The sequence below is a fragment of the Eulemur rufifrons genome, chromosome 24, assembly GCF_041146395.1.
Source record: "Eulemur rufifrons isolate Redbay chromosome 24, OSU_ERuf_1, whole genome shotgun sequence".
NCBI classification, from domain to species: Eukaryota; Metazoa; Chordata; class Mammalia; order Primates; family Lemuridae; genus Eulemur; species Eulemur rufifrons.
The window spans coordinates 3,178,437-3,201,427 of record NC_091006.1 but is presented as its reverse complement, the minus strand read 5'-3'; the positions used below and the strand labels follow the sequence as shown (position 1 = coordinate 3,201,427).

Below are 22,991 nucleotides of genomic sequence, written 5' to 3'. Positions count from 1 at the left end.
GTTGAGCATCTGTTTATATGCTTATTGGCCTTTTCTATATCTTTTTTGGAGAAAAGTCTATTCAAATCCTTTGCCCATTTTTGAACTAGGTTGTGGTTTTTGTTGTTGAGTTTTAGATGCTCTTTATATATTCTGGATATTAATGCCTTATATAACAAACAAATGATTTGCAAATATTTTCTCCCATGCTATAGGTTGTCTTTTTGTTTTCTTTATAGTATCCTTTGATATACAAAGTTCTTCATTTTTTTTTTTTTGGAGACAGAGTCTCACTCTGTTGCCCGGGCTAGAGTGCTGTGGCATCAGCCTAGCTCACAGCAACCTCAAACTCCTGGGCTCAAGCGATCCTTCGGCCTCAGCCTCCCAAATATCTGGGACTGCAGGCACGCGCCACCATGCCTAGCTATTTTTTTCTGTATATATATAAATATATATTTATTTAGTTGTCCATATAATTTCTTTCTATTTTTAGTAGAGACGGGGTCTCACTCTTGCTCAGGCTGGTCTCAAACTCCTGAGCTCAAACGATCCACCCGCCTTGGCCTCCCAGAGTGCTAGGATTACAGGCGTGAGCCACCGCACCAGGCCCAAAGTTCTTAATTTTGATAAAGTTCAATTTATCTATTTTTTCTTTAGTTGCCTGTGCTTTTGTTGTCATATCCATGAAATCATTGCCAAATCCAATATCATGAAGATTTTCTCCAATGTTTTCTTTTAAGAGTTTTATAGCTTTAGCTCTCATGTTTAGGTGTTTGATCCATTTGAATTTTTTTTTTTTTTTTTGTATGTTGTATAGGGTAAGGATGCAACTTCATTCTTTTGCACGTGGATAGCCAGTTTTCTCAATACCTTTTGTTGCAAAGACTGTCCTTTCCCTATTAAATGATCTTGGAATCCTTATTGAAAATCAATTGAGGGGGGCAAGGGCAATATACGTAACCTAAACTTTTGTACCCCCACAATATGCTGAAATAATAAAAAAAATTAATTAATTAAAAAAAAAAAGAAAAGAAAATCAATTGACCACATAAGTGAGGTCAATTTCTGGGCTTTCTAGTCTATTCCGTTGGTCTACATGTCTGTCCTTATTCTGGTACCACACTGTTCAATTATTGTAGACTTGTAGGAAGTTTCAAAGTCAGGAAGTGTGAGTCCTCTAACTTTATTTTTCTCTTTCTCCTTCTTCAAGATTGTTTTGGGTATTTGGTGCCCCTTGCGATTCCATATGAGGAATTGTTGTTGGAATTTTGATGGGGATTGTGTTGAATCTGTAGATTACTTTGGGTAGTATTGACATCTGAAAGATATTAAGTCTTCCTATCTATGAACATAGGGTGTCTTTCCATTTATTTAGATCTGCTTTAATTTCTTTCAACAATGTTTCATAGTTTTCAGTGTACAAGTCTTTCACCACCTTGCCTAGATTTATTCCTAAGTATTCTTTTAATTGTAAATGGAATTGCTTATTTTTTTCAGATGGTTCATTGCTGGTGTATAGAAACATGGTTGATTTTTGTGTGTTGATTTTGTACCCTGAAACTTTGTTGAATTCATTTATTAGCTTAGTAGCTTTCTCGTGGATTTTTTTTGGGTTGTCTATATATGTGGTCATGCCACCTGTGAATAGAAATAGTTTTATCTCTTCCTTTCCAATTTGGATGCCTGTTATTTCTTTTTCTTGTCTGATAGCTCTGGCCAGAACCTCCAGTACAATATTGAATAGCAGCAGCGAAAGGCATCCTTGTCTTGATCCTGATTTTCGGAAGAAAACTTTTAGTCTTTCACCATTGAGAATGATGTTAGCCGTGGGATTTTCATGAATACCCTTCATCAAGTGGAAGAATTTTCCCTTTATTCCCAGTTTTCTGGGAGTTTTTAAATTATTGTTATGAAAGGGTTTTGGAGTTTTCCAAATGCTTTTTCTGTGTCAATTGAGATGATCAAATGTAGGTTCCCTCCTCCCCTTGTTCTATTAATGTGATATATTACATTGATTGATTTTTACATTGTACCACCCTGTATCCCTAGGATAAATCCTAGTTGGTCATGGTAAGTAATCCTTTTAATAAGACTGAGCAAGAGTGAGACCCTGTCTCTACTGAAAAATAGAAAAATTAGCCAGGTGTGGGGGTGTGTGTCTGTAGTCCCAGCTACTTGGGAGGCTGAGGCAGGAGGATCGCTTGAGCCAAGGAGCCTGAGACCAGCCTGGGAAACATAGCAAAACCCCACCTCTACAAAAAACTTTTCACAGAATTAGCCGGGCATGGTGGCCCATGCCTGCAGTCCCAGCCAGTCAGGAGGCTGAGGTGGGAGGATCGCTTGAGCCAGGGAGTTAGAGGTTGCTGTGAGCTGTGACTGTACCACTGCACTCCAGCCTGGGTGACAGAACAATACCCTGTCTCTTAAAAAAAAAGCTTGGCCGCCTTTACCTTTGAAGCAGATAGGATCCATTTCTTGTCCTTACTAACGGCAACATCCATCACCCAGTCTGTGTGGCCCTAAAGAAAAATAAAATCTTAATGAGGACTTAGAGAAAATGTCTTTCTAAGAACAACAAAAATAAAACCAAAAACATCAAAGTCAGAGACCCAATGCTGCTTACACTGAAGAACAACTAACTGTGCTTTCCTGGTTTCATCAACAACGTTCAAGGTGGAACACACAGTGTAGAGACGTCACACGTGTGCATATCCTGGCACTGTGTGTCTTTAAAAATAGTATGTGGTGTTCATTTATTTTATTTTTTGCACTGTGGTGGGTGGGTGGGGGGTGGAATCTTCCAGTGAGGAGCAGAAAACCTGCCAGACAAATCCTACAAGAGTTGTAACGCTGCATTAGCACTGTGGTGTTTAGCAGGATGGAAAAAAAAAAGGTTATATTCCCAGCTGGTCAGGTTTTTGTTTGCATTCTTCGTTCTGGGAAATACCACCCAGAGGTCCTTTTGGCTTCAAGTAACTGCGAAACTGATCCACTGCGGCTTAAGGACATGGGGAGCCATTTTCCCCTGGTGAAAAGGAGCCCAGAGGAGGCAGATGCCGTTGCTGCTTGACATGCGATGATGCTGGGTTCTGCGTCGGCGCCTATACCTTTCTTTGGCCTTCCCCTTACGGAAAGAGGTGGAAGGCGAGTCAACGGGGTATGTTAGGAGAAAAATGAACAGGAAAGAAGACTGAGCTACTGTGTTTCACAAAAGGACAGGAATTTGAGGATGGAAGAATGGAGGGAGGAGAAGAGGAGGAGAGAGAATAGAACAACTTATCAGGGGGACAAAGGGACTTCTAAGCACAGGGAGGTTTAACATTCGGGTCTAAATGTTTATTGGCTGTGATATAAACTCCCTGTGCCTCCCCAAACCCTAGGAAAGGAGGGCTGAGACAGACCAGCCCCCTGGGCCTGAACACGTGCTGCTCAAGGGGACATGGTCTACTTTGGGTCCCTGGGGACAGACAGGCCAAGCATCCTGGATGTAAGCATTAGCAACCAGAGGTGACTGTGAGATCGTGACACCAGGGATTGTGCCACAATCCCAGGGAATGCGGCACCGGAACAGGGGGACGGAATGCACCAAGCCTGGGTCCCCTAATCGCAGTGCCACTTTGAGTTAGGGCTCCTCTAACCTGCAGCCGGAAGGGCTCAGTTTACACCCCTCTTTGGGAGCCCCACAGCACTCTCTGTGGCATTCATCCCTCTGCACAGCAGTTTCTGCTATTCTCGGACACTTTCCTGCCTCGGGGTTTCTGCATTTGCTGTTCCATCCGCCTGGAATGTCCTTCCCCAAATCCTCGCTTATGCAGTCCTTCCCTGCCATCCGGTTCTCAGCTCAAACACCTCCTTCTCCAGCCTGCTCTCCCTGCCCAGGCACTGTGGATTAGTCCCCCGGTCCGTTTCTAGGACATCGCCCTGTTGTGTTTCTCCACTTCCCTCCTCACCAAGGGCGATTTGCTTGCGAGTTTCTGGTCCATCCTTCCCCACAGAGGTGTCAGCTCCATTAGGGGACATGTAGGTCTGTCTCACCCACTGCTGTATCCCCAGCACCCAGCACCCAGCACCCAGCACGGAAGGATTAAGGAATGAAGCCCAGTTCCTCTGGCGCTGGGGCATGTACCTTCATGGAGAGCCTCCGGTAGCCGTCTCCTACATCCCAAACAGCCACGGTCTTGTCAAACCCTCCGGAAATGAGAAAAGAGCCTGCAATACACAACGGAAGAGTCAGGGCTGAGGGTCATCCTCCGCGGCCAAGTGCTTCCTCCTCTGGTGCATCTAGAGCAGGCTAAGGGTGACTTGGGGGGCAGCAACCACAGCTCACTCTGATGACACCGAAACCCCTTTCTGGTGTGGCTCGATGACTCCCAGCCACTGACAGCCAATTCTCATTATTCATGGTAGTTACAGTCTATAAAGTTATAGCAAACACCGAATTAGCAAACACTAAATTGGCAAATACTGAATCATTGCTCCTAGGGGAAACGCAGGCTTAGGTTCCCGCGAGCCTCTGGTCACAACAGTTTCGTCAATCAGTACATAACCTTGTTTTATGTGTGTTTCTGTTTAAAGACACTTTATTTACTATTTACTGTTGATTCATTTACATTGAACTCACAGCCAACAGCACTATAACTCATGCCTGAATGGAGCTTGTCGAACGTGTATTTTCCCTGTGAGTCGCAGCCCAGCCTTCTAGCGCTCAGGAACACAGACAGCACTTCAGCACTGAGGTTGGGGGGCCATTTTAAACAGCAAAAGCACCAACAAAAAGCACAAAAATATGCAAAAGATGGCACCAAACAGACCACAAGGAAGAAAGACACTTCACTGCGTGGGAGCTGACACAGGACGGCAGAGCACCACTTCACTCAGGAGCACCTGGGAATGCGTGCCTGGGGTGACTCAGATTCTCTGCTGCTCCGCACATACCCGTCACAGCCTGGCAATGCCACACGTACTGATTTTAGGGTTACAAGTGGATTTTAGCAAGTAGGTGAATTGGCAAATACAGACTCCATAATAATAACGATGGACTGTAAGTGATTCTGAACCCAGTAAAGCCAAGGGCAGAAGCGAGGGGGCGCCTCACGGAGGGAGCCTGACTTGGGGCAAGGGCTGCTGAAGGGGGAAAGTGGTTCAGAAACGCTAGGGCCCCTGACGGCATGTGCGCCTGCTGGGGCCCCCAACACACGGGACGAGCCCCACCTGTCACCAGCATGGCGAGTGCACACTTGGCTCCTAGATGTCTGGAGCAGCCTGTGGCAGCTCCCTGTCCTGGTCCCTGCTCAAATCCACGCCTCTTCATCGGGAAACAGCTCCCCCAACTTCCTGCGGGGAAGCAGCCCTTGCCTACTCTCAGTCCCTCTGGTTCAGGGGACACTGACCCCAAACTCCAGTCCTGGGGGTGGGCAAGTCACCCAAACCTAGCCAATCAGAGCCTTTCATCCTGCTAAGTGATTGGTTCAGAGGTGGGCATGTGTCCCAAGCTGAGCCAATGGGAGTCTTCCCTGGAACTTGTGGGGGCACCATTGGACAGAGGGTCTCTCCTTCCTGGGACTGCCAGCAGCCAGAACCAGGCTGGCCGGGACCATCAGAGGCCACCTCTGCCTCCTTGAGGGGAGAGGCCAATACAAGAAGGAGGCTGGGCATGGTGGCTCACGCCTGTAATCCTAGTACTCTGGGAGGTCAAGGTGGGAGGATCGTTTGAGCTCAGGAGTTCGAGACCAGCCTGAGCAAGAGTGAGACCCCGTCTCTACTAAAAAAAATAGAAAGAAATTATCTGGACAACTAAAAAAAAAAATATATATATATATATATAAAATTAGCGGGGCAAGGTGGCACATGCTTGTAGTCCCAGCTACTTGGGAGGCTGAGGCAGAAGGATTGCTTGATCCCAGGAGTTTGAGGTTGCTGGGAGGCCAAAGCAGGAGGATTGCTTGAGGTCAGGAGTTCGAGACCAGCCTGAGCAAGAAGGAGACCCTGTCTCTACTAAAAAATAGAAAAACTAGCCAGGTGTGATGGCGCATGCCTGTAGTCCCAGCTACTCGGGAGGCTGAGGCAGGAGGATCATTTGAGCCCAGGAGTTTGAGGTTGCTGTGAGCTGGGCTGACACCACTGAGAGTGAGATTCTGTCTAAAAAAAAAAAGACAGACAGACAGGAAAAAGAAGGAGGCCGAGTTGAGAGACTGAGGGGAAGAGCTAGGTTCCTGAGAGTGTTGTTTGGGTCTCTGGACCCAGCCATGCCCAGAGTCACACCTGCACCTGGACTTTTCCATGACAGAAGTTAATCAATTTCTTCTGTTGCTTAAGCCATGTTGAACTGAGTTTCTGCCAGTTGTGAACTTGTGCCTGTGAATTGCCCTCTTCGCTTTTTTGTTCTTGGGGGAGAAAATCCACCCTCACTGTTGGCACCACGGGAAACCGCGTCTCTGTACGGAGGGAAGTCCATAGGAATGGAGCGCGGAGAGCTCTGCCCAGCACCCGTGGGGACAGTGTCCTGCCTGGCGCTGATTACTCACTGTCTCTGGCAAAGCGGCAGGAGCCGACCGAACCTTCGTGGCCCTGCATCAGAGTCACGCAGGCTCCACGGTTTCGAAACTCCCCCGTGTGGACATTCCATATCTTTAAGGTTTTATCCCAGGAGCTGGTACATAGGAAGTGGCCACTGGAGGTAAAGCAGCAGTTGGAGATGGCGTTGGAATGCGCCCTGAAACACAGAGGCGAGAGGTGCACACGTCAGTGCTTCACTCCGGGAGGACCCGAAGACACCCCTCAAAGGGAGGGGACAGCGAGCCCTGTGAGCTGACGGACACCACGCCTGCGATCGCTGTCTACCACGGTCCAGATACGAACCGTTCAGCCTGTGTCGTGCTCTTCCAGGATTTGTCGACCACACCAACACAACGTCGTGTGCTGGAGCATCTTTGCGGTAGGATGACACATCCTACGTGTCGCGGGATACTTAGCAGCATCCCTGGCCTCTACTCACTAGATGCCAGGATCACCCCTACACCCGGCTGTGACAACCAAAAATCTTTCCAGACATTGCCAAATGTCCACTGGGAGACAAAATAGCCCCCGGTGAGGATATTCCGCAACATTCAGAGTTGCTTGTGGCTGTCAGCGGCAGCCAATGGACTCACAGCCTCTCAGGCCCGGTGCTGGGGCACAACACACAGAGGCTCTCTCCTGCTCCTCCCGTTCCCCCACCGGGCGGGCTCTCCCGTCCTGCCCCACCCCACCGCCCTACTTCCCTACCCCAGCCGCCCGCTCCCCATCTGTCTTCAGTGCCATTAAAACATGTTTTGATGTTATATATTTAATTAATAAAGTTTTGGGTTATTCATTCTCAATTTTTAAATGTCTTCCTTTTTTGAAAAAGAAATAAATCAGAATGTTGCCACTTTTTATTTGTGATCCTCAACGTATTTTTCCCGTGATTCTCACCTCCTCTTATAAGCAGAGTTTTCAAGCGAGCCTATAAACACACTGTGCCTCTCTGAGTACTCTGGATCATAAAATCAATCATTTTGTCCAAAAGGAGAAGGTTGCATGAAACTGTTTTCTAGAGCTCAGGTCAGAGTTTTGGACCCTGTTTTGGTTCTTTGAAAGGCACCAGCTGAGAAAGATCAAAAGAGAAGAAATATCCACTTCCCAAGGGTGTCCAGGACACACCTCCGAGGTCCCCAGTGCCCGGCGGGCTCAGCAGCGTCCTGGCACATGCTGGTATTTGACAACGAGCCCTCCGCAGAACTCAGGCACCGAGGTCTAAACCAGAGCTATTTCTGTTCTCCGTGATGGGCTCTCATTTCAGATAAATGCCACCTCTCACGAAAGACCATCTTACTTGTACAAAAGTTTGGGGGCAATGTCTATGCTGCACTTGCAGTTTGGGACAAGACAGAATCAACGTGCTTCTCCCTGTTCCCGCTGCTGAGCACAGCCGACAGCCCTGGATGTTATGTGTGAAGCAAATACAAGAAGACGATGAACGGCGGAGGGAAGAGGCAGTTAGAGATCTTGGAACCCGAGCACAACACGCGGCGGGTTCCCTGCTTTTCTTTCTGTCTCATATATCCTGGACTAGGTGCTGGAAAAGTCTGCAACCAAAAACTAATCTAAACTAAAAACCATAATGGGTATAGGGAAGAAAAAAAAGAGTCCCCAAGAAAAGCCCCCTCTCCCTAGGCAAAGGGCCAGGATAGGAGCAGTCTAGCAAGACAGAAAACTTTGGGAAAGCAACCGCCTCGCTCCAGGCAAACATTTCAGGAAAAACAGCAGCTCCAGCTCTAACTCCGTCTGCAAGTTGAGTGGGAGCCCAGGCTGCCAACCTCGCCAGGCTGTAGAAATCTTTGCTAAAATGAAAGATTTTAATAAGACCCCGAGTCTCATAATACCCAAAATGTCCAGGATGCAACTGAAAATCAGTCATCCCACCAAGAGCCAGGAAACCTCAACATGAACGAGCAAGTTAATCAATAGGAGTCAGCACGGAGATGACGCGGACGCTAGAATGACCTGACCAGGATTTTTAAGAGGCCATCATAAAAATGCTCACGTGGACAGTGATAATTATGCTTGAAGCAAATGAAAACACCGAAAACCTCAGCAAAGACATGGAAGATATAAGAACAAAACAGAAATTTTGGAACTGAAAAATTCAATGACTGAAATAAAAAATTCACTGGATGGCTCAACAGGAGAATGAAGCGGACAGAGGAAAGAATTTGTGAACATGAAGACAGGATACTATAAACTGACCAATCCGAACAGTAGAGGAAAATAGACTGGGGGAAGAAAACAGGATCTAACGTTTGTGTCATTAGACTACCAGAAAGAGAGGAGAGAGAAGGCTGGGCTGAAAAAGCAATTAAAGAAATTATATCTGTGGCCAGAGCCCTTGGCTCACGCCTGTAATCCCAGCACTTCGGGAGGACTGCTTGAGGCCAGGAGTTCAAGACTAGCCTGGGCAACACAGCAAGACCCTGTCTCTACAAAAATTTTAAAAATTAGCCAGGCATGGTGGCAAACACCTGTATCCCAGCTTCTCAGGAGGCTGAGACAGGAGGATCTCTTGAGCCTAGGAGTTCAAGGCTGTAGTGAGCTATGATCACACCACTGCACTCCAGCCTGGGCAACAGAGTGAAACCATGTCTCAAAAAGAATGGCTGAAATTTTACTGAATTTGGCAAAAGATATAAACCTTCAGATTCAAGAATCTGAGTAAATCCCAAATAGGATAAATCCAGAGAAATATATGCACAGATGCATCATAATAAACTTCTTGAAACTAAAGACAAAGAAAAACTCTCAAGGGCAATGAAAGAGAAATGACACCTGACCCACAGGGCGAAAGTGATGGGAATGACAGCGGATTTCTCATCGGAACCGTGGAGGCCGGAAGAAAGGGACAAGACGATTTCAAGTACTGATGGGAAGGAACTGTCAACCTGTATTTCTGTATCCAGCAAAACTATCACCCAGGAATGAAAGGGAGATCCAGCCATTCTCAGATGAAGAAAAACTAAGAGACTGGTGCCCACAGACCCACCCTAAAAGAATGGCTAAAAGAATTTTTTCCTGAACAGACAGGAAACAGTAAAAGAAGGAAACATGGAACATCAAAAGGAAGACAGAACCTGATAAGCAGAAATACCTGTTAATACGACAGACTTTCCTTCTACTCCTGAGTTTTCTAAATTTTGATTGACAGTTGAAGCACAAAATTATAAAAGTACTTATGTTTACTGCTTACAAGTTTCACAATCGGTTGAGATTATGAATTTTCAAAATCCTCTGGCAAGACCAGCTATATAATTTTCAGGGCCTAATGCAAAATTAAAAGGGGAGGTCCCAGTTGCTCAAAAAGCTGAATATCATATTACCTTATGGTCCAACAATTCCGCTCCTAAGCACATAGCTAAACGAATTGAAAGCAGGGCCTCAAACAGACACTGGTACCTCAGTATTCATTGCTGTATTATTTACAACAGCTAAAAGGTAGAAACAACCAAGTGTTCGTCAAGAGATGAATAAATAAAATATGGTATATATACAATGAGATACTGCTCAGTCATAAAAAGGAATGAAGTTCTCGTGCACATCATAACATGCATGAACCTTGAGGACATTATTTTAAGTAACATAAGCCAGTCACAAAAGGACAAGTGTATGATTCTACTTATATGAAATATCTAGAATAAGCAAATTCATAGGGACAGAAAGTAGAATAAAGGTTCCCAGGGGCTGGGGGAGGGGAGTAGGGAGTCATTGCTTAATGGGTACAGAGTTTCTGCGTGGGCGATGAAATTGTTTTGGAAATAGATCGTGGTAATGGTTGCACAACATTGTGAATGTAATTAATACCGTGAATTGTGCACTTAAAAATGGTTAAAATGTCAAGTTTTATGTTGTTATATATTTTACCACAACTAAAAATAATGATATAATATCCCCCAAACTACTGAATTTATTTTAAATGGGTGGGTTGTATGGCATGTGAATTACATCGCAATAAAGCTGAGGAAGGAAGGAAGGGAGGGAGGAAGGAAAGTAGTAGCTTCTGGGGAGGGAAACTGGTTACCAGACCTAAGAGAGATATTTTTTACTATATATCCTTTTGTGCCTTTTAAATTTTGTACTGTGTTGCATGTTTTGCATTTTCAAAAAGTAAATTACATACTTTTGAAATTTAAAAATGCAAGCCTCCTTATTCAGATATTGTTAAGAATTTCAAGACTTCGCCAGCAGAGCCTGAAATCAAGTGTGGGGCCCTTCTGAGGCTGGGCCCCTGTGTGTGTGACCTCAGAAGTCCCACGCCAAAAGGCCAGCCCTGAAGCTCCGAGTCTCCTACACCCCCTTAATGCCCAGCCAGACCAGCACGAGCGCACCGGCCGGGGCGGCAGGCACACACACATTCCGGGATCCCGGCCCCAGGGCCTGCTGGAGAGGACTCTAGTGACCCTCACAGGCCCTGGGTTATCCGATCTTCCCATTTTATAGGAGATGAGGCAGTGTCACCTTTTTGGGGAGTCCCTAGAGGCACAGTGTTTTCCTGGGGTGGCTCCCATCAAAACAAACAGCCGCATCTGAGGCCCAGCCCGCAGCTTTCCCCAGCCTGTCTGCCTCCAGCCTCCTCAGACCACCTGTGCCCAGGCTGCAGGAGTGCCCACACGGAGACGTGGAATCCAGGAGGGAGGGCATAAACGGGGACATCCCTCCCACCTCCCTGATTCGGGACGCTGCCAGCCTCGGGGGCCTCCTCACTTGGTGATGGTGAACAGTGTGGCCTGGGACGTAACATCCCAGATCTTGATGCACTTGTCCAGCGAGACGGAAGCCACCCTCTGGCTGTCGGGGTCAAAGCAGCATGCGGTGATGGACTTTCTGTGATGATCTGTGGCACAGGGAAAGTGACTCCTCACCACGCCTTCCACAGGCTGGGCCAGAGGGCTCACACGACGCCCCCAGCCATCCACGGTGTTACGAAATGCAATTCCAGTTTTCACGAGGGACCACGCACCTGCACGGACATTTCCCGAGTGCCTGCTGTGTGCCAGGCCGTGAGCAGGGAGCACGGCCCACCTGCTCTCTGCCCTCACAGAGTCCGCAGTCTGATGGGGGAGGCAGTGACCTTCCTCATGCCACAGGCCATGAGAGGAACGCACGAGGCCCGTGGCCAGCAGAAGCCTGGCCCGCCCTGAGGGGTCCAGGAAGGGCCCTAACAGTCAGCGAGGGAAGCAGGAGAGGAAGACACTCCAGGCAGAAGGAACAGCATGTGCAAAGGTCCGGTGGTGGCCGGGGCATGGAGAAGAGGCAGAGTAAGAGGTGATCCACTAAGGGACAAATGCCAGCCGTGGGACAGTGCACCGTCATGGTGCCACGTGGATGAAAGGAAACCAAACACCTACGGGAAGTGCTGGTGTGTGCAGGAAGGCCACCCAGCAACGCCACAGTCACCGCCGGGGAGGAGGCAGGGTGTGTAAACAGGCTTTTGCTTTTTACTTTACATAAGGGATTGCCTCACAATGGTTACACGTGTTTTTTATTTCGAGATGACCATGAACTCACATGCAGGTGTAAGGAATAACACGGAGAGATCCGTGTGCCCTTCGCCCAGCTCCCGGCCACGCAACATCTTGCGTAACCACCGCAGCACCGTGTCACAACCAGGAAATTGACATACGGTGGTTACTATTTTTATGTTTTAAAAATACAGGTAAACATGTTCAGAAGCCTGAGCCTCCCTCAGTGAAGGACTAGGCTTTGGATGTCCACGTGCTGCGGGAGCAGAACATCATTTCATCCGTCACAGGCAGGAGACTGAGCGGAAAAGCGTTAGCTGAAGAGGACGGGTCCTGGGATTAACTGTGCCTGTATCACCCAGTGTCCCAGCACTAATGCCGGGGTGCATGCCATTACAGTCGCACCAAATAAAGCAATCAAGAGTCACAAGTGACAAGCGGCTGTTGCCATGGCATCAGAGCAGACAGGGAGCCAGGGCAGCCTCACCTTTGACGAGCGAGACAGTGGCGGTGTTCTCCGCGTCCATTACTCGGATCTCGTGATCCACATCCAAGCCGGAGACCACGTATTTGCCGTCAGGAGAAAACTTACAGGAGACGATGAAGGAATCGTACTCAACCTGCCACTGAAATGGGGCAACAGTGGAAAAGGTTGTTTTCTCTCTCGCCCAGAGCCTGGGGGCACCGTCTGTGAGGATGGAAACGTCCTAGCTACGCACTGTGGCTGCTGGGCGCTTGCAGTGGGCTAGGCAAGTAAGGAACTGGATTTGTAAGTTTTCTTAAGTGGAACTAATTAATTTAATTAATGAAGGTTCTGCATGCATCTGTATCTAGGACAGATGAATGGGGTAGGGACAGCACCTGGCGGAACTGGCAGCAGGTCCCAGTAAGGCGACTACTCCTGCTCAGGTCCATAAACAGGTGTTTACTGAACGTCTGCCCTGCACCTGGGAGTGTGGACAAGACACCACAGCCCCAGCCCCTCCCTGTCCCCTGGGGGAGGCTGGCAGCAAACCACAAGAAGGGGACAATGAGCTACTCAGCAATCGAGGAAAGGGGAATCTCTCCATCTGCTATAAATTGTGGTATCACTATTGTAACAGTTTCTAAGTATGCCCACAAATTCTTCAGTAGTCCTCCCTCCAAACGGTGGAGCCTGAGCCCACGCCCCTTGAGTGTGGGCTGGACCGAGTGACTGGAAAGTGAGTGACTAGGTTATAAAAGAAATCACAACTTGCTCTTTGCTCCTTCTTGGGCCACTTGTTCTGTGGAGTCAACTGTCATGTCCTGGGGACACTCAAGTAGCTCTATGTCTCCATGGAGACCCACAGGGAGATGAACCGAGGCGTCAGGCCAACAGCGATGTGGGTGAGCCATCTCAGAAGGGAACCTTCAGCCTCGTGGTGTCTTGAGATGACATATGTAGCCCCAGATGACATCTGAACTGTGACCTCACCAGAGACCTGAGCCAGAATCACCCGGTTAAGCTGCCCTTAGATTTCTAATTGTCAGAAGCTGAGTGAGGTAATAAACGTTCGTCATGTGAAACTGCTAAGTTGTAGAGCAATTCGTCAAGCAGCTGTAGATAACCGATTCAGCTGTGGCATGAATATAGCTGGCAAGTGGCGTGAATTATTCGTGCAACAAAAATAAACAAAAGCACTTTTAAAAAGTTTAAAAAGAAAAGCACCTCAAAGAGAAAAACTGGCTGTAGCCAGAACAGGAAATGTATAAGAAGAAATAAACATTTGGGAAAATGCCCAAAGTCAGGAGCAATCAGTGCAAGTCTCACTTTGCACCTACTGAATCGGCTAAAATTTTTTTTAAATCATGACACCCAGCATGGGGCGCGGGAGGTGAGCTCTGGTGCCCAGGGCACGAGCGGGCACGGCTTGCTGAAGGCTATTTTAAAACTCCATGTTTCTACACTGTTTAAATTAGCAACCAAATCTAGCTACATATCCTAAAGAAATATTGGAGCATATGTACAAAAAATAAATGCAAACTGTCCTCATTGTAGCTTTGTTTATGATAGACAGAAATAAAAACAGCGTTAATGTCCTATATCCAGGAATGGTGAGATGGGGCCTGCCCCAGCTGTTCTGCGGAATCTCACGTATCCCATTCAAAAGGATGATGTAGACACACAGTTATTCACGATTCATTGTTAAGTGGGCAAAGCCAGGGTCCAGAAAGAAGTACGTATAATGACACTGTGTTAACCAAATGCACTCGCCTGTGTTCATATGTAGGAACAAAGACATCTAGATGTTAACTGTAAGCGGAGTGGTAGTTTTAAGGTTTTTCTGGTTTTTTTTTTTTTTTTTTAATGTGGTTTATCTTGCCTTCCTAAAACTTTCTACGATGAATATAAATTGACCTTTGCACTAACAAGAAAAGTTGTTTTTTAAGGAGAGAAAACAAGAGGAAGGGAGAAGGCAGGCTGCGAGAAGCTGCCAGCAGGGGAGGGACAGGAGACCCCGAGGAGGCCCCCGAGCAGGACGGAGGCCACCTGGGTGTGGGAGCGGGACAGGGAGGGGTCTCAGGCCTGGTGGATGGGTGGATAGTGGCCCCCTGCAAGACGGAGAGAGAACAGATCGGGAAGGCCCAGAACCCTGGTTTTTTGGCCACTTTCTGCCTCATGAAATCTAAGCATCCCACAGGGAACCCTGGAATGCCACCCCCGGCCACCGCTACTCCTGGCTTCTTTCTGTCTATCCAAATCCTTCCCGTCTTTCTAGCCGAACCCTTCGCTCTGCCTGCGGTGGGACGCTTTCCTTCTCCCACGCCCACCCTGCCTCTCCTGCGCCCTCCAAGCTCTGCCAGGGGCGGTTCTGCAAGCAGCGGCCGCCATGGGGCACAGTCCGCATCCACATCTCGGGCCCCTGGGCAAGCTCTCCTTTCCGGGGAGACCGGGACTTTTGTCACCTCCCCCCACCCCGGGTCCAGCCCAGAGCTACCTAAGGCCCCCTCAAACCTTGTGCCGTGCCGCCCCCGCCGGGCAGGGCACACGTACCAGCAGCTTGCCAGTCTCGAGGTCCCAGGCCTGCAACACTTTGTCATAGGATGCTGCAATGATTCTGGAGATAAAATGACAAACATAGGGTGTTAACGACAGGGACAATCATGCCTACGGTTTCTACAAGGACTTTCTCTTCTTTTTATAATTTAGGATCTAGGTTGCAAGTGATAAAACAGCCTTCAAGAGATGCTCCGTGAGCCGCTGGGAGCATCCTTTGAAAACAGAGAGAACCTAACACACGAGATGCCACCGCACAGTTATCTCCGTGATCCTGCAGCCGCCCAGATACGCTGTTACACCGAGGACTTTAACAGTATCATTTTTGTTGTTGTTGTTGTTCTACAATTTACTTTCTTCTGCTAAGGGGATCTCTGCAACTCACAAGGATCAATCGCTTCCCTCTCTGCTCACAGGTCTCTGTTTACAGGAAGAGACTTTAACAGACTGCTCATTTTGTTCTGAAGGATTTTCTCATACATTTAGCAAAAACATACAAATGTACTTTTGTCTTCTTACATTGTATGTTTCTGTGGAAAGTTTGTCCTCTATATAAGTGGTCTCAATGGCTCCATGAAAGTTAAATTCCCATGCTAGTTGTTTGGGGTTTTTTTGTTTGTTTGTTTGATTTTTGGTTTTTTTTTTATGGACAGGGTCTCACTCTGTTGCCCTGGCTGGAGTACAGTGGTGCGATCATAGCTCACTGCAGCCTCAAACTCTTGGGCTCAAGCGATCCTCCTGCCTCAGCCTCCCCAGTAGCTAGGACTATAGATATGTGCCACTGAGCCCAGCTAATTTTTCTATTTTATGTAAAGATGGGGTCTTCCTATGATGCCCAGGCTGCTCTCGAACTCCTGATCTCAAGGCATCCTCCCACCTCAGCCTCCCAAAGTGCTGGGATTACAGGTGGCAGCCACTGTGCCCGGTCCCCATGCTAGTTTTCTGCTAACTAGTTTTACAGCTGCTGTTGACGGTAAAAGTAAATCCATTTTAAAGCAAATTCCCTTGTCTGTTAAAGGCCAATCTCACGTCTGTGTGAGTGGATTGGAGCAAACGCACCCCAGAGGCCCTTCTCTGTGGCCTGCTGCCCCTGAGCCTTAACCCCTCCTAGCCGGCAGCCGGGGCCTGCCGCTGCCTCCCCAGGCCTCACCTTCCCCCGAGAAATGAAGGCTGCAATTGCTAAGGACTAAATTGCTAAATCCTTTGCAGGTGCACCTGTCTACATGTGACTATGGAAAAGAAACTTCGTAAAGAAAATTCAGACCGGCTTTGTATGAGCCGCAACAAATTTTCTCTTTTGAGCACTTTATGTTTGCAAAGTGTTGCCACATCTGCTTGATCCTCACAGCGAAAAATGGAAACCAATTTTAGACCAGTATATGGGACTATAATTGTATATTTGCTTTACAAACAAAAAGAACCTCCCCCCCAAAACAGAAACCATCCCTGACCTGCCTGTAACCAGCCTGCCTGCTCACTCTCACGTTCCCCACTCGGGTTCCTCGGGGGCAAGATCACCTTCTGCTGTCGGCCGTGACGCTGCACTCTAACACCGGAGCTTTGGGCTTGGGCTCAAAGTTGTGCACCAGGGATCCATGAACAGCATCCTCAAATCAATGGGAGAGAGAGGGAGAGACAGTGGTCACTGCCGCGGTTGCAGAAGTCGTGAGCCAAGGTCCACATCAGCCCTTAGCTGGCCTCCAGCAGCGAAGTACAAGAATCCCAAGGTCTTAGGACTCTCACTCTCACTCCAGAGGGTGAAAGGGCTTTCCAGCGTCCCTCCCCCCACAGGAAGGACGCGCCCTCACACGCACAGCCTCCGCAGAAAACTCTCCCTCAGTTCCACGGTACCAGAGGGCACTGGCCACTCTGGGAGCACAGCTGCAAACAGATACTTTTATGGGGGGGGGTTTGTTTGCTTTTTTTTTTTTTTTTAAGAGACAGGGTTTTGCTATGTTTCCAAGGCTGGATTCAAACTCCTGGGTTCAAGGGATCCTCCCACCACAGCCTCCCAAGTAGCTGGGACTATAGGCATGAGTCACTGTGTCCCAAACACATCATTTTTTCAACCTCTGCTGGCCAAAGAAGGTTTTCAGAATCTAGCACTATCTTTCAAGAACTTTTTAAAAGTTCACACCCTTTGCCCCAACAATTCTACTCTGATGAGTCTCTCCTAAAGAAATAACCGGAACTGCGGTCAAAGACTTCGGCACGAAAAGGTTCCTTATGCATCATGGGTGATGGCAAGGCCATTGGCAACAGTCCAGGTGGTGCCAGTGTTCTGAAGGGGAATGGTTAACAGCAACTGTAGCACACCCAACAGCGGGCACCGGCCCCTGCCCACACTCACGCTGAAGGTCTACAGCGAGGGAATGAGATGAGAGCAAAGCCGGCTGCCAAGGCACAAGGGTGTCTGTGGTAGCAAAGAGAATATATTTTTAGTAAGAAATGTGCCAACAGCTTTTCAGGATAGGCAGAGGTGGAAAGTCCTCTTAAAGCAAATGTTATTGGCAAGACAGTGAATTACTAGACCGTTTTGCGTTGCTCTGTAATACTCCGGTGCAAGGGAGCGTTTTGGCCTGACAAGGGTAGGCCTGTGACATCGGCCCCTGATATGCAGAAACTACTCTGCATTAGGACCTCAGGACTTTCTGGGAGGCAAAGGACCCTGTGTCTGGGTCCCTACGATCCCCCCAGGTTTGGTGATTCTCCAGGATGCGCTGGACACCCCATACAGTGGGCCGTCACGGCTAAGCATTAGTGCAGCGAGAGGACGCAAAGTAAAACCGGCAACGGGAAAGGCGCCTGGGGTCAAGTCCCGAGGAAACCAGGCACAGGTTTCCAAGAGTCTTCTCCCATGGAGTCACTCTGCACCAAAGTTCCAAACTCCCAGAAGGAAAGCAGTTTGCATAAATAGTCGAGGCAGAGTGAGCCTCCCTTATCACCTAGGGAAAACCTCACAGGATTGTTAGGAACTGTTCACCAGTCACTTCCCAGATGCAAGCCAAGGGCAGCCCAGCCAGCAGGCCTTTCTAAAGATAGCAGTCCCAGGCCTGCTATGTGAACTCTCTTGTGCAGACCCAGAGCCCTAACCCCTGCTCCTGGCACTTGAAACAATGGGGTCATGTTTGGGTGAACTCAGCAGGCCCTGCTCAAAGCCTAGTGGCTGGAAAGTTCAGCAGGGATCCCAAAGAGGAACTCACCAGGGGAAGACATGTCTAGGCTGCTGGCCTGGGCTCAAGAGTCCACCTGTTTCAAGAAGCTACACTAACTTCACCTAGGGTGGGCCCTTAATTTCTCCTCTTTTTTGCACTTTGCTCAAAAGGCCTTTACAAACCGTTGGGATCTGTGAGTGTCTGGGAACTCAGTCCTGGGGAACTCTCCACAAGAGGTGTCTAGGCTTTCGAGATGTTTTAGTTCCGGGAGAACCTAACACCCGGCCACCTACCCACAGTTTCACGGTGCTGTCATAGGAGCCACTGAGGAGCTTTGTGTCATCCACACAGAAATGGCAGGAACTCACAAAGTGCTCATGCCCACGCAGAATTTTAAATGGGATCTGAAAAAAGGATAGACCAGATGAGTTCAACAAGGTTACAGGATACAAGGTCAATACACAAAAATCAATTTGATTTCTAAACACTTGCAATGAACAACCGGAAAAAAAAAAAAAGAATTTAAAAATTCCATTTATAAAAGCATCCTAAAGACTAGGTAGGAATAAATTGAACAAGGAAAGTGTCAAGCTTATACTCTAAAAATTACAAAATGTTGCTGCAGGAAATTAAAGAAGACCCACATAACTGGAAAGGCATCCCATGTTCATAGATGGGCAGACTTAGTTAAAATGACAATACTCTCCCAAATGGTCTACCAGATCAACACCATCCTGCCAAAATCCAAGCTGACTTCTTTGTAGAAATTGACACGCTAATCCTAAAACACATGTGGAAATCCAAGATGACTCAAACAGCCAAAACAATGTGAAAAAGAGAAACAAAGACGGAGGACTCACACGTCCCGATTTTGAAACTTCCTACAAAGCAACTAATCAAGACAGCGTAGTAACGGCATAAAGGCAGACCTACAGGGTTGCACGCCCCTGTGAATACGCTAAAAACCACGGCGTCGTACACCTACGTGGTTCAATTACGTGGTACGTGAATTACATCTCAGTAAACTGGGCGGGGGTGGGGAGGATAGAGGGAGCAAGTGTGAAAATGTCCCGCTCCCCTTCCTCCCACGGCGACGTTGCGGGACGGGGGGATGCTGACCTGCGGGGCCGGGAGAGCAGCGAGGGACCTGGGACGAGGGGACCGCAACCGGCTTGGGCATCGCTTCCGGGCAGCGCGGGTGCGGGACGCACGAAGACTGCGGGAGGCGCGGGTACGAGGGGATGCGGGCGTGCGGGGCGGGGGGCCTGCGGGGTGCGGGTCAGGCCGGGTGTCTGGAGGCACGCAGAGAGGACACCTCGCCTCTAGGGGGAGCGGGGCCACGGGACGTGGGGACATGGGGACGCGGGGCCACGGGGAAGCAGGCCGGCCACCAGGAGACACGGGGACGAGGGGACGCGCGCTTGGCCGCCAGGGGCAGTAGGCAAACAGGGGTGGGCGGAGGGCGCGGGGAGCACGGGCTGGGGGTCCGGCGTCCGGGGAGCAGCTGCCAAGGGATCGCCCCGGGCCCGGGACGGGACTCCCCAGTCCGTGGCTCCCGGGCCCAGACCCCCGCCCCGGCCGCCCCGGCCCGCCGCCTGTTGCGCGGGCTCTGGCCGGACGCAGCACCGTCGGGTTTGGTTCTTTTCTCTCCTTACAAAGACAGGATTCCGTCCTGGAAAAGCACAGCAGCAAGAGGGGGACAATCCCGCTGTCCCCGCGGCGGGCCTTTTGGGGACCACCTTTCAGATTTGTTTCTGTGTATGATCTTCGGGGTCCGTTCTGCAGGGGGGTCCCAAGCGGCTGCGGAGAGAGGTTCCAAACACGCGCATACGTTTCAGAGGCGCTCAAGAAACCTGCGCAGAGGAGGGTCCAATTTGCGTAAAACAAAAACGTTGGTTCTTTTCTCATTACGCGCAGCGTGCGTTCCTTTAGTCAACAAGTAGATCTTGAGCGCCCCCGCGTGTCGGGCCTGGGTCCCAGCGGGCACCAAGAAAGCACCACCGAGCGCGAGGAGGTGGCCGGGGTTGGAGGGCGGGGGGCGCCTGGCAGGGGCTTCTGGCCAGGGCGAGAGCTGAGGAAGAGACCAGTGACCCGGGCTTTCTAGATGGGGGTCAGGGAAGGCTTGCCCAGAGGTGATGTCCCCTGGAGGGAGGGTGTGAAGAGAGCGTGACAACGAGGACCCCTGAGGCCGGGTTTGATCCACCCATCAGCAAGACAGAGGGAAGAAGGAACAGGGAGATGCACGTGCCAGACTCGGAACAGTCGGTAAGGCCATCCTAAATGGGGGGAGGTTTTGCACCAATTATTATTAAAAACACATGTGACTCATCTGTGTGTGAGTGTGCATTAAACCAAGACCAAGAATGAAACACTATATATCTGTATGTGATTTTTTTTAAACTCAACACTAACGAGAAAGGAATGAAACACTATTGAGAATGTTCTTTAACAAATCATCTCAGAGATGTCGATGAAGTCATCTGGAATATCAGTCTTGGAACATTATTCTTTTTGCATGGTGCACCTTTGTTTTAAAGGATCATTTGTTAGCTGGGTGCAATGGCTCACGCCTGTGATCCCAGCACTCGGGAGGTGGAGGTGGGAGGATCCCTTCAGCCCAGGAGACAAGCCCAAGCAACATAGAAAAGCAGCCTCTACAAAAATAAAAATAAAAAAACTAGCAGGGGGTGATGGCACCGCCTGTAGTCCCAGCTACTTGGGAGGCTGAGGTGGGAGGATCACTTGAGCCCAGGAGTTTGAGGCTGCAGTGAGCTACGATGACGTCACTGCACTCCAGCCTGGGCAACAGAGTGAGACCCTGTTTCTAAAAGAAAAGTAAAAATATAAAATAGAAAGGATCACTTATTTACATTTCCATTGAGCTATGCAACCACATTAACCGCAGTACATAAACATCTGTTTTCAATCATTGCTTCCCTCTCTTTATTCTAAAGCACTTTCTTTTACTTGTGTTTTTAATTCTGATTTTTCAGTCTTTGCTGGAGTGCTCCCTTGAGTAATTCTTTCCTCAAAGAGAGGCATTTTTTCTGAGTCTTTGCAGCTCTGAAGAAAATGTCTTTCTGTTGCCTTTATCAGGAATCAGCAGTCTGGCCAGGTAGAAGATTCTAGTTCACAAACCTTCCTCTTAGAACTCTATAGAATTTCTCCACCTCTGTCAGCCTAGCCAACCATAAAAATCCCACACCCAAAACCACCAGAAACCACTTGAATGTGCATTCATAGGAGACTGATTAAATAAATTAAGGGATGGCTATCCCATGTAATACTATATATTTATTAAAAAAAAAAAAAGAACAAGGAATCTGTTATGTACTGGTAGGGAAAGATCTCTAAAATACACTACGTAAAAAAAATAAAAAGGTGCAGAAAGGGTGTAAGATACGCTTCCACTTATGTTTAAAAAAAAAAAGTGGTGGGAAATATTTCCCTAAGTGTTCAAGTACACCTGCTGTTTTTTTTTTTTTTTTTTTTTTTTTTTTTTTTTGAGACAGAGTCTCACTCTGTTGCCCAGGCTAGAGTGAGTGCCGTGGCGTCAGTCTAGCTCACAGCAACCTCAAACTCCTGGGCTCAAGCGATCCTCCTGTCTCAGCCTCCCGAGTAGTTGGGACTACAGGCATGAGCCACCATGCCCGGCTAATTTTTTCTATATATATTTTTAGCTGTCCATATAATTTCTTTCTATTTTTAGTAGAGATGGGGTCTCGCTCTTGCTCAGGCTGGTCTCGAACTCCTGAGCTCAAACGATCCACCCACCTCGGCCTCCCAGAGTGCTAGGATTACAGGCGTGAGCCACCACGCCCGGCCTACACCTGCTGTTTGTGCAAAAAATATCTCTGTAAGGATACAGAGGAAACTAGAAACATTTGTTGCCTCTATAGAAAAATGAGAGAGTTGGGGGACAAGAGTGCTGGGGATACTTTTCATTGTAAAAAACTTTTACACCTATTGAATTTGAGCCTTGGGGATGTATTAAAAATATAAACAAGCAAAATACAATTTCTACGCTCCTCTTTCATTTTACTTGAAAACCAGAATATCACAACTAGAAGCCTAGCAAAGCACTGAAACACAGCCTTCCCCGTGGACACCCCAGTACTCCACTCTAGAGGGGGAAGCTGTCAGCCCACTGACAACTGCTGACTCCGACCTACCAGGGTCTTCCGACGGCTGGAGAAGCTGGAGAAGCTGGAGAAGCCCGGCATCTCAGTGCAACCCCAGCTTTTCCGTTTGCTCCCCATCCTTGCAGTTCAGGCACCTGCCAGGTGTGGGTTCTATTTCCTGCCAGCCCTGCATTGCTCTCTCCCGGAGAGCACCCTAGTCTTTCCTCAGCTCACTGTTTCCTTCCTCTTCCTCCTCCCACTCGCTGGCTCTCCAACACCTCTGATGTGCATACTGGCTCTTCTGGAACATTCCTCCACGCCTGTCCGCTTTTCTCTCTTAGCCCCTGTTTCTTTACATGTTTTCTCTGCCTCTGAGAGAATCCCAGGAGCTTCTTTTCTAATGTTCTGTTTCAGTTTTCTGCTCTGATTTGAAAGCCTTCGTGCAGGATTTGGGTTTGGAAATCCTCCTGCGTTCCCGAGCATTCTCTCTGTTCAGACTATTTTCCTCTCCCAGCCACCAGCCTTGGTTTTACCGACTAATGTCTCGAACATCGCCGGGAATACAAGGTCGTGCGGTTAGGTTTGTGTTTATTTATCTACTTTTGACTATTCTAAGTTTTGTTTCTTCTTCAGCTGACTCTATCCACGGACGGGGGGCGGAGCCCCGTCGCAGCCCCCTGGGCCTGCC

General features: G+C 48.5%; 1 protein-coding gene across 1 annotated transcript in view; it reads right to left on the bottom strand.

Moving 5' to 3' along the window:
- The window catches only part of WDR88 (WD repeat domain 88), a 28,276-nt gene that overhangs the window by 4,705 nt on the left and 580 nt on the right, over positions 1-22,991 (bottom strand). Inside the window, exons 2-9 of the mRNA XM_069457501.1 lie at positions 18,476-18,586; positions 16,546-16,634; positions 15,025-15,088; positions 12,496-12,634; positions 11,251-11,380; positions 6,504-6,691; positions 4,106-4,188; positions 2,430-2,498 (exon numbers count right to left, since the gene is read on the bottom strand). Coding sequence (XP_069313602.1) covers positions 2,430-2,498; positions 4,106-4,188; positions 6,504-6,691; positions 11,251-11,380; positions 12,496-12,634; positions 15,025-15,088; positions 16,546-16,634; positions 18,476-18,586 — 873 coding nt within the window. The remainder of the gene's footprint in view (positions 1-2,429; positions 2,499-4,105; positions 4,189-6,503; positions 6,692-11,250; positions 11,381-12,495; positions 12,635-15,024; positions 15,089-16,545; positions 16,635-18,475; positions 18,587-22,991) is intronic.